The following is an 18,856-nucleotide window of genomic DNA, read 5'->3' as shown; positions in this document are numbered from 1 at the left end:
CAGGATATAAATTATTTAAAGAGAGCTGAAAACCATCAAGTAAGATTGCTAACAAATCCAGTTATGGTGAGCCTACCTTTTCTCAAGAAAAGTTTTTCCATTCACATAGTTCTTTCCCATCGCTGTGGCTTTCCAGGCAAAGTAAGCTCCCTAATAAGGATAAGGAAGAAGAAAACCCATTATTTTAAATAATCTAATTATATTGACCTGCCATTTATTTTTTTTTTAAATGTATTTCTTTATTGATTTCAGAGAGGAAGGGAGAAGGAGAGAGAGATAAAAACATCAATGATGAGAGAGAATCATCGATCGGCTGCCTCCTGCACACCCCCCCACTGGGGAACGAGCCCGCAACCCAGGCATGTGCCCTCGGCCGGAATCGAACCCGGGACCCCTCAGTCCGCAGGCCGACGCTCTATCCACTGAGCCAAGCCGGCTAGGGCGCCATTTATTTTTTTAGCTCTATAATTTGTCTCTAACTTCTCAAGTCACAAAGTAGGTTATTCTTTCAAAAAAGTTCCAGGGATACAAAAAGGCAAAAAAAGACTTTTGGAAGTTATGGGGAAGTTCAGTATCTTCATTGTGGTGATGGTTTACTCAGGTATTTACCTATATCAAAACTCCTCAAGTTGCACCCTTTAAAAGTGTGCAATTTATTGTACACAATTTATGTAAAAAAGCCAGTTAAAGGAAACTGTGGATGACATAAAGCAAACAATTAAGAGTGATATTTTAGCTTACTAGGATTGAAGGGCTCTATAAAACTGTCATATGTATCTGAAAAGTGGTGCTCAATTCATCATATTGGTGACTAATTAATTAAAGCAGCAGCAATATGGCATGACTTCCTTCATCTGTTGAAAAAATACACACGTACACACACACACACACACACACACACACACACACAAATACCACACATATTTTAAAAGAAACAACTGCCTTTTAGATACAAGGATGAAAAAGGGCAAAAGATAAAATCTAGATTCTTGTGATGGTGGCTTCTGCTACCCACTAAAAAGGAAAGTAACAGGGCTTGTTATCTAGCTTCAGAAACTCAAAGAGATGTAATAATAAAGTTCTCAAAATACTTAATTTTTCTGATTTAAATAAATTATTTTTCTTTGCCTTTTTAGATTACAAAGTTAAATCATAGGATTTGAACTAAGCGAACCTGTAAATATCTAATGATACATTAAATACGAAAGATCAGTTCCTAATGATTTTTTCTTCCAGTTCTCCTCACAGCAAATGAGACAGATGCAGAGTAGCAACATCCTTTATGAATACTTCTAACTCAGAGACCAATCCTTTGCTTTAGAGTAGACAAGTCACCCATTTTGCAAAACAAAAGACAGTTACATCAATGTTTCCACAGGATTAGTCATACTCAAGTCAGCCCCGAGATTAAACAGATGGCAGAGTACAACACTGTCCTCTAGACCCATATATTTCACAATATTTCTCAAAGTAACAGAATTCCAGACACTTAAAAAGGTCTGATAAGTATTTCAACAAATCATTCAATTACGTGACATGAATGAACAAGACAGAAGAACAGAGGGCAGAACTAAGGTAGCTTCCTCATCGAAAGACTGAATTACCAACACTTCAAATGTGCAAATAAATAGGAACTATTTCATACTTTCTAAAGTCCAAATGAAAAAGACAAAAATTGTTAATTTCAAAATTTTTATTGTTTTTATTAGCTTTTAAAGGAATATTTTAACAAATCCCTCAAATACATCTGATACTTACTGATGGATCTGACTGAAATAAATATGGTCGCCCCTCATTCCAACCACAAATTAGTAAAGAAACTCCAAATGGACGAACACCACTGAAGAAAGGAAAATGAAAATTACTTGGTTAAAGTCAATCTAAGTAAGTATTAATTCTCAAGTGAAGTAAATTATCGGGTAAACCAAATTAGACTCATAAGTTCCTTAAAAAATACTTAATACCTCTTTCTGAACAAATCAAATCAAATCAAAATAATTCTCTTTGTGGTACCAACGAATAGTAGTTAAATCATTTCGGTAAATGGAGTGACACAAATATTGGGTGAATAAGGGTGGAGTAACATTAAGTGTCCTAACAAAATGACAACCTTCAGCAATGCAGTTTTCTCACTGACTTCACACACCAGCAACTAGCTTTACACTACCTCATCCACATTCACAAACTCAAGAGAATTAAAATGAATATGGATGTGTCAAAGAGTTATTGCTTTCCTGGTGTGCTTATGATCATTTCTGATTGGGATGATAAACTTGAAAACAGTAGGGTTGTTTGCCTATACTAGTAAAAAGTGTTTTAGTAACTGGCAAAAGAAATTTATTTAGAAGCTACTTTCTGCTGCTTTCCTCTATTATACAAACAGCAAGAAAACATTCAGATTTTTTCCATAAGAAAATATTCTAGCTCCAGTTGAGAAATTATTCATCATGGTGATTTTCTCTACTCATTAAATAAATACAGGAATACTAAGTCCTCTTTTTTTAATGTATCTACTCTTCTAAAATGATTTTTTTCTAATATGACACATTTCAAGTAATAAAGTCAACTTACCCTGATTGGGTATATTCTTGCATCACAGAAGCTACTCTCTGTACCAGCTGAGCTGTGGGAATGGGTTCTTGGTAAACAAGATAATATTGCTGAGCTAGTTTTCGAGCTCTGTGTACAAGCACTCTAGCAAATAAGGAAGAAATAAAGTTTAATTAAAGTGAAGACATTTTAAAGACTCATTCTCCTTCTAACAGCATATAACTACAGCACAAGTTTAGTAACTATGTGCTCAAAGCCAGTCTTGCTACTACATGATTCCAGTTAATTTACAAGAAAACATCACAGCATCACAGAGATGAGCCACGGGAAATAAATAAGGACAAGGCAAAAAGCGACTAGCAGTACCAGTCAGCTTAATAACAACGGATTTAGTGTATACTAGGACAATGAGAGCTTTATCTCCCTCCATGGTTTCAAGATTGTGCTCTTTCTCCCAAGGGCAGTCACCCTGATGCTTTATACCTCAATCCAGCACACACATATACACCTGCACACATGACCAAAAGTTCAAGCATTTTTATTCTCTCTGCCTCAAACTTTCTCATAGACTACACTTCAAAAAGTCTCTTTCAAAGATTAAAGGATAGCAAATAACTACTTCTAACTTAAAAAATGTAAAATTTATCTTAAGAATATACTGTATAATAATCAAGCATATAGCAAAACCAATAGGATGTAACTTTACCTGCTTACGTACTACTGATCTGAATGAATCATGCACATTATCACCCTGTACAATAAAAACTCAGTTTATTCCATCAGTAGTAGCACACTGAGGCATCCCTTCTATAAACCACTAACAGGATCCACTATAGTGAAGCATGATCACATTCCAGAGACACTGTTGCTTTTAAACTTATTAAAGGGAAATTCTGGCTCTACTTATTTTGTTCCACACAAAATCAAGAATGAAGTCATATTCCTTTTATTGTTAAATGACAGAGAGCTGTCAATCTCTTTCAACTTGTTGGTCCCTGATGTACAGGATTACTCTCTCCCCTCCTGTGAAATACAAAGGAGTGAACAGATGATCATCTATCAGTGGTTCTCAACCTTCTGGCCCTTTAATACAGTTCCTCATGTTGTGACCCAACCATAAAATTATTTTCGTTGCTACTGTTATGAATCGTAATGTAAATATCTGATATGCAGGATGGTCTTAGGCGACCCCTGTGAAAGGGTCGTTCGACCGCCAAAGGGGTCCTGACCCACAGGTTGAGAACCGCTGATCTAGATCCTGAATGGCTGTCATATTCAGAAATTTTCAGTGGCCTTTGAGAATTTTGTCCCTTTACTAAAAACAAATAAATAAAATAAGGTCAATTCTGGACGGTGATACTTTCTTCTGCTGCCTGATGACTTTTTAAAATATAGTTTATTATACCTATTGTAACTTGTATTGCTTTTATTGTTTTTTAAAATGCATTCGAAAACAGCAAAGCCCTTGAAGTCCAGCCCTTGAATGGTAGAAAAGGGACTGTGCTCAGAAAGGAGAAACTACTAAACAGAGGTAAGAAGAGTAAGTACTGTATCTATCTCCTCTTTTACAACCAACTTGCTTGCATTGAGTATCCTCCTTAAAGTAATCCTTTATGCTGCTGTTGCTATACAAAACAAAACAAAAAGGAAGTTGGGAGATTAAAGGATAAACATTCCTTGATTTTTTTTCTCCTCAAATATAGATTATGAGCAGTCATGAGACAGTGAGAAAATTAATAAATAGTATAGCATACCTGTAATCTGGGCCCATGCCACTATATACCAAGCCTATATGTTTGGTAATTGGCTCCACTTTGTGTACACTTCGCTCATCATACAGAATGGATTTCTGTTTCTTTTCCGTTGCTAATACCACACCATTTGAAGCTTAAAAAAACACACACAAAAAAACACTCCACCTAAATGTTTAATCATTTAAAAACTGCTTCAAGAGCTTTAGAATTATAGCTACATTTTACCAATTTCCTTTTACTTACAACTTTTTCTTCTGGATTTCTATATTAAAACATATTGCGGACCAGTAGTTTTATTGCTAGCTTTACCCAGTGGCCAGGCAAGTTTCTACTGAACGAGTACAAAAAAGTTTTACATAGATGTTAAAGGCACGCTTTAATATTAAATACCCATTGCATTTTGAAGTTATTTATTACATATTCTTACAAGCTAATATCTTTTTCAAGTATGATACTTTGTAAAACACTGTGTAATACGAAGCAAGAATTCTCTGTGATCCGTCTGCAATGTGTTAAAATCACCTAAGGAGCAACAGTAAATCAATTTTTCCCTCAGTGGTCATCCACATACACAAAAAAATACCTACAGCTAACAATATTACATAACTTTCTCAAAAGTATTCCAGGACATTTAAGAGCCCACATGTTTTAAAATAACAGAATTTTGCCTACTCATCCTACTTTTCTTATAATCTGAAATTTAAAAATCAATGACAAAGACTTTTTTTAAAGGGTATCTTTAGATTAAGTTTTGTAATAACCTTTTCTAAATTGCAGGAAGGATAAAAACTGCCAGAGAATAGTGATATATATATAATTAATGGAAAAATAAAATAATTCTCAGTTATCTGAATGGGAAAAACTATAGATTATCACAACTAATTAGATAAAGGTGCTATATTTATTTGGAAAAAAAATTTAATCACCTTGTTAGGCTTACTATACTCTTGAAACTTCAGATACTGTACATCAGAACTGTTAAAAATTATGCTGTCACAGCTTTTTATTCATAAATTAATTACTAATTAATTCCATAAGAACACTGGGATAACTATTAGCAGGCATCTGAAATGAATGAATTTAATTACCTTTAATGCCCACTGAAGGGGCTCCTCCAGCTACAGCAGCCAAAGCATATTCAATCTGAACAAGTTTACCAGATGGGCTTAAAAAGAAACAAAGGTATTTATTAAATTCACACATTTTCAAATATTTAACATAGAAACATCTCCAAATCCATTAATCAAAAATCAAGAAATAGCTAAACTTTGAAATTTATCATAAAATTGTACGGAAGCTGAAGTTTACTAGGCGATTTGAACATACTCATAGTGAAGTGCTCATCTGTTTCCTTTGGTTATTTTCTTGTCTGCCACTTAAAGAAGTAGCATTACTGTAGCCTTTCACCACTTACCTTAACCTTGTGATTTGGGGCAAGTTATTAAATCTCTCTGTACCTCAGTTTTCTAATCTAGAAAATGGAGATAAACAGTACTATAGTAGTTACCCATTTCAAAGGTTGTGAAGATGAAATGAAGTGATGCCTTTTGTTCCCGGCACAAAATTAATACTAAGTAAACACCAAAATAGTAATGTTATTAAGAACGTGAATGTGTCTGTTAACTACCAAACAGCAGCATATACCTCATGTGGGTGGAGCTATATATATTTTAGAAAGTGGAATGGCCTAAGACTTAAGACCTAGATATCAGTCACGACAAAGTACTTCCTATATAGTATAGTATACTCGTTTACCGTATTTATCATTGCATCTTTCTGTATGAAAACTCACTGATCTGTGAGCTCACTGACCAATCCCTGTATTCAATCATGCCTCTACCCCATTCCAACATCTCTACCTGGGATAACTGCAATAGCCCTTCTAACTACTTTTCCTCTTTCATCCTCACTTCCATCCCCCCAGCCGGAATTACCTTTGTACCATGTCACTCCCCACTTAAATTCTACAGTAACTTCTGGGTTCTCTTAAAATAAAAACTCCTTACTCTAGCCCTACAAGATTGGACTTGACCCACGCTAACCCTTCCTCACTATACTCGAGCACATCTGCCTTATTCAATTCCTTTAGGAGATCAAGCTCTTGTCCAACTTTAGGACTTTCATACCTGCCCATGTTCCCTCTGTCTGCAACGCGCTCTCACCCCTCAATCTTCCAACAGCTGGCTCCTTTTCATCTTCCAATCTCAAAAATCACCCTCAAGCATGGGCCTTTCCTGACTCTGATTACCCAATCGAAAGTTATGTTCCTTAATCTAGACCCACGAATCTCAGAGGGAAGGGGAGGGCGGAAAGAGATCAACCCAAGAACTTGTATGCACATATGCAAAAGCCACGGACACAGACCATAGTGTGGGAGGCTTGGGGGATGGAGGCGGGGTGGAGGGGATCAAAGGGGGGAAATGGGGGAACATATGTTATACTTTAAACATAAAGATAAACTTAAAAATGAAGTTATGTTCCTTCTTTAAGCCTCTTTTTGTAAAACTTCCCAGGAAGGGGGAAACATTTTCCAGAATGCAATTACAGGCACCAATTTGTTAACTCGTTTCCTGTTAATATTCCCAACCGCACGTGATATACAAGAATACCTAGGAGGAGATGATAGAAAGCGTAGCGCTTTCATTTTTAGTTCCTAAGCTTCAAATAAAGGCATCGAAGAAACCGAAAGTGGGAGATTTTGAACGACACTAGTACGAAAAGGAGGCTAAAACTCAGATCAAATGTTAAACTGAGGCTTGCTGCGATCTGACCAACATTCCGAGCTCCAGAAGCTCCGGAGTCAGGCCGACCTGGGTCAGGAAGAAAACCCTGAGTTCTGAACGGGACACCCAGACGCAGCTCGGCCAAAGCTGCCTTCTTCTCTAGTCTCCAAAGCGAAAGCAAATCCCTGGCTGAGGCCGGTACCTTCCCACAACCTCAGGGTCGCCCGGGACTCCCGACCTGCGTTCCCGCGGCCTCCCGGGACCGCTTGCTCCCCAGGCCGTGGGCGGGCCCGACAAATGACTTTGCAAAGTCGTATTCCAGCCCCCTCCCCTACTGGGCCCTCCGAAAGCACCGAGCCGAAGACCAAGTCGGAAGATAAAAAAAATTAAAAACCCGGTGGGCAAAGATCCTGCAATCTCAGCCACGCAGAGAATCTCCATACCTGAAAGTAGTCAACGAAAAGCTGTAACCGCGCTCCGCCATCTTTGCCCGGAGACCCAAAGCACGTTCTCGCACCTGCGCACTACGTCCGGCTTCCTTTCATTTCCCTCCAGGCGCCTTCCTTCCTTCCTCTCCCTCTGATTGGAGGAAAGTCAGAGCCGCTCCAGAGGCATGCTGGCCGTTGTAGTTCCAGACGCCGGGTTGTCCGACTCTGCGTCAGTGCGCATGCGCGGAATGGGGGCGGGACTCGGCCGCCGCATAGAAGGCTTCGGTGTTTGCGGCCATGCTGGTGCTGGTGGTTCCGCCGTGGCCTGCAGCCCGGGCGCTTCTCCGGAGCTGTTGGCAGCGACTGCAGTGGAAACTTCAGCAGAGCCGGCCAGGCTTTCCCAGCCCTCCGTGGGGTACGTAACGGAGGTCGCGGTAGAGAAGAGGTGGATGAGGGAACGCCAGGCAGCGGGGTGGATACAGTTCATACGCTGCCCTTCGCCCACGTTTCTGTCCGCGACAGGGGACGTTTTCAGGGACGCTTACTTGGGAACAAGAGACAGTTGTTTTTTCCGCTCCCTCTCCGCAAAAGAAAAAGCCCTCCGACACCTTCGTACACGGAATGTGACTGAGGCTCATTAGCTCAGCATCAGGGGCCGCCACGACGGGGATCCTTTGATCTTGCCGTTCCTGTCCCCCCGCACCTTAAAGCAGTTTGTCTTTGTGGTGGTGGAGTTCCGTGCAGTTACGTCCTGATCCCCGTGTTTCCCCCGGAAGCTAATTTGAATGGAAAGTGTCTTAGATATTACAGTTTTATATGTACATCCTGCTCCATTTCTGAGGTCTGCCCGACGTGGTGATGCACCGGCAGCCGGAAGTGAGCGCCCACTCACCAGGGGCCGGAGCCGGCCTGTGCTCCGGGGGGTCATTCCCAGAGCGAGCCCAGGGGACACCACCTTCCAGCTGAGGACACGGGCCGAGCAAGGGCCTCTGCTGTCAACCGCTGGGCGATGCTGAGAGAAACTTGGAGGTTAAAGGGAATACCAGTTTTGTTTGTTTGTTTGTTTTTAAATATATTTTATTGATTTTTTACAGAGAGGAAGGGAGAGAGAGAGAGTTAGAAACATCGATGAGAGAGAAACATCGATCAGCTGCCTCCTGCACACCTCCTACCGGGATGTGCCTGCAACCCAGGTACATGCCCTTGACCAGAATCGAACCTGGGACCTTTCAGTCCACAGGCCGACGCTCCATCCACTGAGCCAAACCGATTTCGGCAGGAATACCAGTTTTTAAGTGTTGCACAGCCTTGTATACTTTTTTATTTTAATTTTTAAAATGTAAAATTTTTTTTAAATTTATGGATTGATTTTAGAGAGAGGAAGGCTGAGTGAGAGGGAATCACACCCTCAACCTTGACTATTGGCCCCATGCTCTAACTAACCGGGCTACCCAGCCCGAGCCTGTATATTCTTAAGAGTACCTAAAATCGCCGAAACCGGTTTGGCTCAGTGGATAGAGCGTCGGCCTGCGGACTGAAAGGTCCCAGGTTCGATTCCGGTCAAGGGCATGTACCTGGGTTGCGGCCACATCCCCAGTAGGAGATGTGCAGGAGGCAGCTGATCGATGTTTCTAACTCTCTATCTCTCTCTCCCTTCCTCTCTGTAGAAAATCAATAAAATATATTTAAAAAAAAAAAAAAAAGAGTACCTAAAATCAAAAGAAATACTGCAAGTCTGAGGAATGGCAAGGATCGGAGAAAGGAATCTATTTGATTTTATAAACAATTTAGAAAAAAGTGAAAGTTTTTTTTCAAAAAAAGTGAAAGTTTTTTCAAAAAGGTTGATGGTTACATAAACTAATATACAACGAGTGGTGAGCTAGTACTTTTTCTTAGAGAACAGACAGGAATCGAGATAAAATATTATGAACTAAGTGACTTACATAGGGCCTGCCAGCTTATATGACAAAGGACCTAACTCAGTTTGAATATAATTTTTTTTTAAAAAGCCAGTAGGCAGTGCAGTTTTCTCACTAGGTCAGAAGTGCCCTTTGGGACTCTCAAGCTTAGATTTACTTGTAAAATAAGTAGGTGTACTCCCCACCGACAGGATATGGACAAACTCTTGCTAGAATTTCACTGATTTCATTTCAGCAGGGGTCTCTAAGAAAGAAATTATACTTGTGCTTTTTAAACTTGCTTTATGTATGAGCTTTGGTATAATTTAAGAGCTAAGGTTTTCTGTTTAATGTCTATTGAATGTAATATTCTAAATTATCTATAAATATGCCTGTTTTCATATCACTCTTGATTGTTAAGGAGAATTATATTTGAAAATAGTCATTTAGAAACTAAAAACTGATTCTGCAATCTTCATATTTTATTTTGTAGAACCAGCATTAGCGGTCCAAGGTCCGGCTATATTTACAGAATCAGCAAATGATACGAATGGAAGTAAGGAGATTTCCAGCCTTTTGGATAGTATCTTTTGGATGGCAGCACCCAAAAAGAGACGCAGCATTGAAGTTAACCGGTGTAGGAGAAGAAACCCTCAGAAGCTTATTAAAGTTAAGGTAATATGTTCATTTTTGTAGGTGTACTTTCTCTCATGACTATCACTGCATATCTTCCTTGTCTATTCATATAACCTTTGGGTAAATTATTCTCAAATCTTGTATGTCCACTTACTTCTGGCTTAAATAAAACGCAACATTCTCAGTATGTGTGTCTACTGTCCTGTAGCCTAAATAGTAACACAGTCAAGGAGGGAGTTTGGAGTCTGCACAGAGGACTGGATTGTAAAGAGCCTAAATGGCTTTTTAATTGTGAGCTGTGCCACTCCTGAGCTATATAATTTTGAACTATTTGTGGGTAAACATTTTAACTGTAGCAGGACCTGAAATTAAAGTTAGAAGCAATAGTTATATTGAACCTTGGTTTTTCTGGCTTTTACATATTTATTCTATTCTTCATTGTGTCCAGTAAAATACTGTGAAGGAAATTCCTTAGATTGGTAATAAAAATAGCTAACATCTGTTAAGTGACCATGATATACCTAAGATGTGGAGTATCTCATCAGTCTAACAGCCCCCCAAAGTAAACAGTGCTTAGATCATTTTTAGGATGAAGAAACTGAGGTAAAAAGAATTTACCTGCGGTCAGGTTTTGAGCCTGGCAGTCTAATTCTTGAGCTCAAATTCTTCTCTTTAAATTTTTTTGTTTGTTCCTATCATCAGACAGTTCCAGATCTCCACTCTCCATTAGATACATGGATACACTGTCTTCATTGACCTAGTACAAAAAATACAGTGTTTATTACCTTTAATCTGTTAATTTATGGCTTTAATAGCTATGTTTGAATTATTGGCATTCCATAGCAGCAGCACAGTGCAGATGAAACTCCAGAACATAACTTACTATTAAGCTGTTACGTTCATTATTAAACTAAACCCTTAGAACTTAAGCCAAGAAGTGTTAATGAGTCAAAGTTGGGACTAGACTTAAAATCTGGAACTGAAAAATACTTCATTAATTAAACAACAATAATTCATAGAATTGGTTGAGAGAATTTAAAATTTTAGGGACCTATTATCTGATTACCCTGACTGTTAATTCTGAGGGAAAAGAATAGCTCTTATCCTGTGCATTCATTGAATTGTTTTCTGCTACATGTATTACCCTAGGTGCTTTTTTTTAAATATTAAATTTATTGGAGTGACATTAGCTAATTAAGTTTCAACTATACAATTCTATGATACATTATCTGTTTTTTGCATTGTGTTTCCACCACCCAGAATCAAGTTTCCTTCCATCACCATGAATTTGGCTTCCTTTACCTTTATCTACTTTCCCTACCTCTCTTCTCTGCTAACCACCATACTGTTGTCTGTGAGTGAGTGTTTGTTTGTTGCTTTCTGTTTTATATCCTACATATAAGTGAAATCATATGGTTTTTGTCTTTTTCCAGCGGACTTACTTCACTTACTATGATATTCTGAAGATTCAAATGGCAGTATTTCATCTTTCTTATGGTTGAGTAGTAGTCTATTGTGTATATGTACCACATCTTCTTTATCCAGTCCTCTACTAAAGGACACTTTGGTTGTTTCCATGTGAATAATGCTGTAATAAACATATGGGTAAATATACATCTTACAAATAAATGTTTTCAAATTTTTCAGGTCAGTACCCAAAAGAAATATCGCTGGGTCATATGGTACCTCAATTTTTAATTTTTTGAGGACCCTCAAATTTTTTTCCATAGTCTTTATACCAATTTACTTTCCCACCAGCAGTGTATGAAGGTTTCTTTTTCTCCCCGTCCTCCAACACTTGTTTTTATTAATTGGTTTTAGGAGAGAAAGAAACATCAATTTATTGTTCCATCCATCCACGCATTCATTGGTTGATTCTAGTATATGTCAGGACCAGGGATCGAACCCACAATTTTGGCATATTGGGACGTTGCTCTAACCAACTGAGCTACCCAGCCAGGGCTCTTTGTGGCTTTAATTTGCATTACCCTTATCACTAGTAAAGTTGAGCATCTTTTTATGTATCTGTTGGCCACTTGTATGTCTTACCGGGGAAAAATGTCTGTTAGGTGCTCTGCCCATTTTCTAATTGATTTTTTGTTCAGTTGTATGAGTTACTTTTATATTTTGGATATTAGCCTATTATTAGAGGTATTGTTTGCAAATGTTTTCTCTCATTCAGTTGGTTGCCTTTTTGTTTTATTGGCTTTCTTTTGCTGCGCAGGAGCTTTTTAGTTTGATGTAGGGGTCTTTTGCCTTAGGGGTCGACTTCATAAAATCCTTTCTCAGATCAAGATCCATAAGTTTAGTACATATGCTTTCTTCTATGTATTTTACTGTTCCAGGTCTTATATTTAGGTCTTTGGTCCATTTTTAGTTCATTTTTGTGTATGGTATCAAATAGCAGTCTTTTCTTTTGCATATGAGTTTCCAATTTTCCAGCACCATATATTGAAGAGGCCTTCTTTTCTCCATTGTATGTTTTTGGCTCCTTTGTAAAAAATTAGTTTTCCATAGATATGTGGGTTTATTTCTGGGCTCTCAATTATATTCCATTTATCTGTGTGTCTGTTTTTCTTCCCACTGTTTTGATATTATAGTTTTGGAGTATAATTTGAAATCATGGAGTGTGAGACCTCTGGCTTTGTTCTTTTTCTCTCAGGATAGCTTTGGCTATTTGGGGTTTTTCGTGATTCCCTACCAATCTGATGATTTTTTGGTTCTATTTCTTTTTATAATGCCATTGGGATTTTGATAGGGATTTCATTAAATCTGTATATTGCTTTAGGTGTTATGGCCATTTTAACTGTTGATTCTTCCAATCCATGAATATATAATACCTTTTCATTCCTTTGTGTCTTCTTCAGTTTCTTTCAGTGTTATCTCTAGTTTTCAGTGTACAGGTTCTCACTTCTTTTGTTAAGTTTATTGCTAGGTATTTTATTTTTGTCTGAGATTTCAAACTCACTGAGGAAAGCAGTGAGTTTTTGTAGATTGATTTTGTATCATGCTACTTTGCTGTATTTGTTTATTGTTCCTAATAGTTTTTGGTGGAGTCTTTAGGGTTTTTTAATGTAAATAATCATGTTATTTGCAAAAAGTGACAGTTTTACTTCTTCATTCCCGATTTGGATGCCTTTTATTTCTTTCTCTTGTCTGATTGCTCTGGCTAGGACTTCCAGTACTATGTGAATATCAGTGGTGAGAGTGAACATCCTTGTCTTGTTTCTGATCTTAGAGGACAATATTGTCTTCATTATTGAAAATACTAGGGGCCCAGTGCACGAAATTTGTGTACTGGTAGGGTCCCTAGTGGCTGCCAGCTGCCAGCCGAGTATTCCCTCCCTTCCCCCAGCCACCTGCCACCGGCCAGGGCCTCCCTCCCTTCCCCCGGACAGCCCCACCCCCTGATCAAACTCCCGGACAACCTCCTGGTTGAGGGGACAATTTGCATACTATGCTTTTATTATATAGGATTACAGATGCCCCCTTTTTGCCCCCATTGACCCACTCCCCCCACCCCAGGCCTTCACAGCACTATTGTCTATGTCTATGGGTTATGCATATCCTATATAATAAAAGCCTAATATGCTGAGTGTATGACCGTTCGTTTGACCAGTCGCTATGATGCACACTAACCACCAGAGGGCAGATTCTCCAACCTGTAGGTTAGCTTGCTGCTGGGGTCCCACCGATTGGGACTGGACGAGATGGGCCGGACACTCCCTGGAGCCCTCCCGCAGTCCCTCCCCGGCCCCAATCATGCACCAGTGGGGTCCCTCAGCCTGGCCTGCACCCTCTCGCAATCCAGGACCCCTCAGGAGATGTTGGAGAGCCAGTTTCAGCCCGATCCCCACAGGCCAAGCTGAGGGACCCCACCAGTGCACAGTCCGTGCACCGGGCCTCTAGTATGCATATAAGTTCTTTAGTTAATCTCTTTCCACCCACCCCGCTACTCCTTCCCTCAGATTCATCAGTCTGTTCCATGCTTCCATGTCTCTAGATCTGTTTTGCCCATCAGTTTATTTTGTTCATTAGATTCCACATATAAGTGAGACCATGTGATACTTGTCTTCCTCTGACTAGCTTATTTTGCTTGGCATAATACTAACCAGGTCCCTGCTGTCTCAAAGGGTAAGAGATCCTTCTTTTTTACATCTGCATAGTATTCCATTGTGTAAATGTACCACGGTTTTTTCATCCACTCATTTACTGATGGGTACTTGAGCTGTTTCTAGATCTAAGTATTATAAATAGCACTGCTGTGAACATATTGGGTGCATGTATTCTTTCTGATTGGTGTTTTTGGATTCTTCGGATATATTCTAAGAAGTGGTATCACTAGATCAAATGGCAATTCCATTTTTTAATTTTTAGGAAACTTCATACTGTTTTTTATAGTGGCTGCGCCAGTCTGCATTCCCACCAGCAGTGCACTAAGGTTCTCTTTTCTCTACATACTTGCCAGCACTTGTCATTTGTTGAGTTGTTGAGTTGAGAGTTTCTTATGTATCGCCTTATTATGTTGAGATACTTTCCTTCTATTTTGAGTTTTTTGGAGTGTTTTAATATAAATTGATGTTGTACCTTCTGCACCTATTGACAGGATCATATGATTGTTATCCTTTATTTTGTTAATGTGATTTATCACATGGATCAATTTGCACTCTACTTGATAGTGATGTATTATCTTTTTAATGTATTGTATTTTATTTACTTGTATTTTGTCTGGGATATTTGTATCTATATTTATTAAAGATACTGGCCTGTAATTTTTTTGTGTGTTGTCCTTGCCAGGTTGGTTGGTTGGTTGGTTGGTTTTTTCTTGCCTGATTTTGATATCAGGGTCATCTTGGCCTCATAAAATGTCTCTTCTTCAATATTTGCAAGAGTTTAAGGAGGATAGCTATTAAATCTTCTGTGACAGTTTGTTCACTAACGAAGCCATCTGGTCCTGGACTTTTACTTTGGGGGAGGTTTTTTATGACTATTTCAATTTCTTTACTGTTGATCAGTCTATATTTTTTAATTCATCATGATTCAGGCAAGGAAGGTTAAATATTTCTAAGACCTTGTCCATTTCTTCTAGGTAATCAAATTTGGTAGAATATAGTGTTTCATAGTATCCTTCTATGGTCCTTTGTATTTCTCTGGTTTCCAGTATAATGTCTCCTCTTTCATTTCTGATTTTGTTTGAGTCTTTTCTTTTTTCCTTATTGTGTAAAGGCAGACATTTCCCAGTTTTATTCATCTTTATTTCCTTTCTTCTACTGACTTTGGGTTTCTTTTGTTATTCTTTCTCTAGTTTTTTAAGGTGAAATATTAGGTTGTTTATTTGAGATTTTTCTTGTTTCTTGAGGTCGGCCTGTAGTGCTATAAACTTTCCTCTTATTACCACTTTTGCTATATCCCCCAAATTTTGATATGTTGTATTGTCGTTCTCATTTGTCTCTGTAACTTTTTGTTGTTGTTAATACTCATCCAAGGATACTGTTTCCATTGATTTTTTTTCTTTTTTAAGAGAGAGTGGAAAGGGGTTAGGGAGGGGAGAAGGGAGGAAGGAGAGAGAAACATTGGTGTGAGAGAAACACATCGATTGGTTGTCTCTCGTATGCACTCCACCAAGGCCAGGAAACGAACCTGTGGCCCTTTGGTGAGAAACATCGATAGGTCACCTCCCTCATGCACCTTGACTGGGGATCAAACCCACAATCTGGGTGTGTGCCCTGACCATGAATCAAACTCGCCACCTTTTGGTGTACAGGACGATGCTCTAACCAACTGAGCCATACTCGCCAGGGCTGAAATCTCTTTTGTTGTTGTTGTTTTATATTTGAGACTTCACTGTTCAGTAGGTTGATAAGTAGAGATCTTTCTTTTGTTTTCCAGTAGGTGTTGCTGAAGCATAACTCACATTTGCATAGCTGCCTCCCCTCACCCTCCCAGAGCTTACAGCAGCCCCAGCAGATGCTGTAGCAGTAGCAGTGGATGTGTCAATGACAGCACATTCTCTCTGCAACACTGAAGACTAGAAGGGCAGAAGTATTTCTCCGAGTGTCAGGCACACACTGCAACTCAACCCAGTGACGGGCTTCTGGGATCTCTGTGGGGTGGCGGTGTCTTTGCTATGGAATATGACCTGTATTCCCTGGGGAGGGAATGCTCCTGCTGCTTAGAGTTGGAAGTCTCTGCCCCTCCAGTCCTCAGGGCTGCGGAGAGAGTGCACTGTCGACACTGCCTCCTGCAACTAGATGCTGCTAGCAGTGTTGTCCTTTCTGAGGTGTCCCAGGTGCCTCCTCCAGGCTCCACTGCAGTGGGTGGGGTTGGTGGGTGGGGAAAGGTCTGTTCTTGAGTTTGTGGCCTTGCTCTCCTTCCAGTAATGGTGGCTGCCCTGTCATTAGGTTAAGCTGCAGTATGCTCCTGCTGCTTAGAGTTGGAAGTCTCTGCCCCTCCAGTCCTCAGGGCTGCGGAGAGAGTGCACTGTAACCCTATACCTCCCCTGCTACCTATCTGCAGCTGCCCCTGTGAGTTTTGGGAGGGTGAGGGAAGCCGCTCTGCATCTGTGGCTTTGTCTTCTGCCCGGTAATAGCAACTACTAGACCACAGCTGCCACACTTTTGTATTCCATCTCTGCCCTTCCCTGGGTTTTGCTGCAGTGTTTACTGGTCACTCAAGAGGAATGTTGATTCTGACTCTGTTCCTTAGGGCTGCAGTGTGTACGCTGTAACCCAACACTTTTCCTACTACTGAGGGGCCATAGTGAGCCCTGGGCTGCTGCTTTGATACCCATGTCTGGCCTTCCTCCTTCCCTCCTCCCCTTTTCCCTGAGATACACCCACCTTCAGATGTTTCAATGCATGGATCTCAGCTGTGTTTATGTGTTGAGCAGAGAATCCTCTGTTGCATTATAGCTGTCGAACTTGTAACTTCCAGGGGAGAGCCCCGGAGGTCCTCATGCGCATCCTGCTGATGTCATTCCTATTTTTCCTTTATATTCCAAACCTACTTTTAAACACGTCAAAAAGACTTCTTTAAAGGTTGTCATTTTCTCATTAAAGTTGGATAGATATGTGTAAAAACTCATTAAAATACCCTCAATTTATAACAAGACAGGGAAGTTTTACGTTAAGAAGTAATCAATGTTCCTATGTTAAAAAAGAAAATTACACCATCTACCAACTATACTTCACATAGGGATTTGAGTTATACTGTGATAAATCAGAGGAAGCCAGCTTGTAATGTGTCTATCATTTTGTTTTTCCGAAGATAAATTGAAAGGAAAAGTTAATTTTTTGGTATTGTATGCTTAGCATTTGAAGATGTGGAATGAAATAGAGTACCATTTTAACTAATATGACTGCTGTGTAGATTCAAAATCAGTGGACCTGAGTTGTAGTCCCAGTTTTTCTACTAACTCAAACTCAATGTTTTTTGTCCTCAGTTTTTCTATTAAAGTGAGGTTGAACCAGATGGTATGTGACCTCTCATGCAGAAAACTTAAATATAAGCATCACTCCTATCAGTAATTTTTTGTTCATTATTTTGCCTCTTGTTAAAATACTGTTTTTTTGTTGTTGTTGATTTTTTTTATAGCACAACATAGACGTTTGTCCTGAATGTGGTCACCTGAAACAGAAACATGTCCTTTGTGGCTATTGCTATGAGAATGTGCGCAAGGAGACTGCAGAAATCAGAAAAGAGATGGGGAAACAAGAAGGGGGCCCTTTTAAGGCTCCTACTGTAGAGACCATGGTGCTGTACAGGGGAGAGACACCATCCGAACAAGATCAGGGCAAGAGGATCATTGAACGAGAAAAGAAGCGACCATCCTGGTTCACCCAGAATTGACACCAGAGATGTTTAAAAAGGGTAACTTAATGTAAAATATTTCTCCTGGAAAAGAGGAAGTTTTTTTTATTTTTGTGTCTTAAAATCATCAATATAGCTTAAAACATTCTTCATAAGATGTTTTGTGTGGGTAATTTGAAGACTATATCGGGAATAAAATCAAAATGTTTGTGCAGAGGCTCTGGATTTATATGTCTGTTTCTATTATAAGGTTTTAAGTAAACATTAAATTTTCAGGACAAAACAATAAAATAATTTACAATTCATACCAAGAGTTCCGTGTTTGGCTCTGATTTTGTTTGCCAGTGTTTTTTCTTACACAAGTATACTTACACAAATACTTTTGTTTAAGTAACACCTGGAAGTAGTTTATTATTTTAATTCTGGATATTGTTTTTTAGATGGTAATACTAGCAATAAGAAAAGGTTTGTTCTTGTTTGGGGTTTTTTGTTTTGTTTTTGAAAACTAAAATTGCCTTTGGTGGAATTTATATGGGATGCATTATGTTAATTAGAAAAAATAGTTCTTGACATTTTACATGAAATCAAAATAACATTTAGAATTCATTAAATAGCACAGGAGATTTGTAATTTATTGTTTTGGGAGAAAGACTGTTAAAAGGAGATGTGAGTGAATTCAAAGTACATAGAAAGTGTGCTAAGGATGTTGCCTTTACATTTTCCTTTTAGTGTGTCCTTTTAGTTTATTTTACATTTTTATCTCTTTGTAGCAATGACCTTTTTAACTTAAAGCAAATAATTTAATATTTCTCTCTCCCTCCTCTATATCTACCCTGAGCCCAAGGTTTACTATATTTTTTCCTAAGTAAGATAACTTATTAAAATACACAGAGATAAGTAAGTTGGGGATTATGGTTAAATGGAAAATCAGTAGACATGATAAAACTCAGGGATATGTTTTAAACAATGCATATAACAGTAGCCTGAATAAGTATTAGAATTAGGCATTTGAACTTCCTTTTCCTTGGAAAGAGTTTACATGGATAAGTCTCTACAAG

The 18,856-nt window shown here is 39.0% G+C and overlaps 2 protein-coding genes across 4 annotated transcripts in view; one reads left to right on the top strand and one right to left on the bottom strand.

Moving 5' to 3' along the window:
• PSMA2 (proteasome subunit alpha 2) overlaps nucleotides 1-7,650 on the bottom strand; it is a 31,151-nt gene extending 23,501 nt beyond the window's left edge. For all 3 annotated transcript variants that reach the window (XR_001347460.2, XR_002828380.1, XM_006085355.3), the window contains exons 1-6: nucleotides 7,471-7,650; nucleotides 5,393-5,469; nucleotides 4,305-4,437; nucleotides 2,572-2,694; nucleotides 1,759-1,840; nucleotides 77-150 (exon numbers count right to left, since the gene is read on the bottom strand). Coding sequence is in view for 1 of the 3 variants with exons in the window: in XM_006085355.3 (XP_006085417.1) it covers nucleotides 77-150; nucleotides 1,759-1,840; nucleotides 2,572-2,694; nucleotides 4,305-4,437; nucleotides 5,393-5,469; nucleotides 7,471-7,511 (530 nt within the window). In the remaining 2 variants the exon portion in view is untranslated. The remainder of the gene's footprint in view (nucleotides 1-76; nucleotides 151-1,758; nucleotides 1,841-2,571; nucleotides 2,695-4,304; nucleotides 4,438-5,392; nucleotides 5,470-7,470) is intronic.
• Nucleotides 7,651-7,711: 61 nt separating this feature from the next.
• On the top strand, nucleotides 7,712-18,111 carry MRPL32 (mitochondrial ribosomal protein L32). The gene is made up of 3 exons (XM_006085352.3): nucleotides 7,712-7,870; nucleotides 9,847-10,028; nucleotides 17,583-18,111. Exons 1-3 carry the CDS (start codon nucleotides 7,753-7,755, stop codon nucleotides 17,835-17,837), a joined length of 555 nt encoding a protein of 184 aa, XP_006085414.1. The 5' UTR covers nucleotides 7,712-7,752; the 3' UTR covers nucleotides 17,838-18,111.
• Nucleotides 18,112-18,856: the final 745 nt, after the last annotated feature.

Source organism: Myotis lucifugus, unplaced genomic scaffold (assembly GCF_000147115.1).
Source record: "Myotis lucifugus unplaced genomic scaffold, Myoluc2.0 scaffold_18, whole genome shotgun sequence".
Classification (NCBI taxonomy): domain Eukaryota; kingdom Metazoa; phylum Chordata; class Mammalia; order Chiroptera; family Vespertilionidae; genus Myotis; species Myotis lucifugus.
This window is presented reverse-complemented; position numbering and strand designations above follow the sequence as displayed.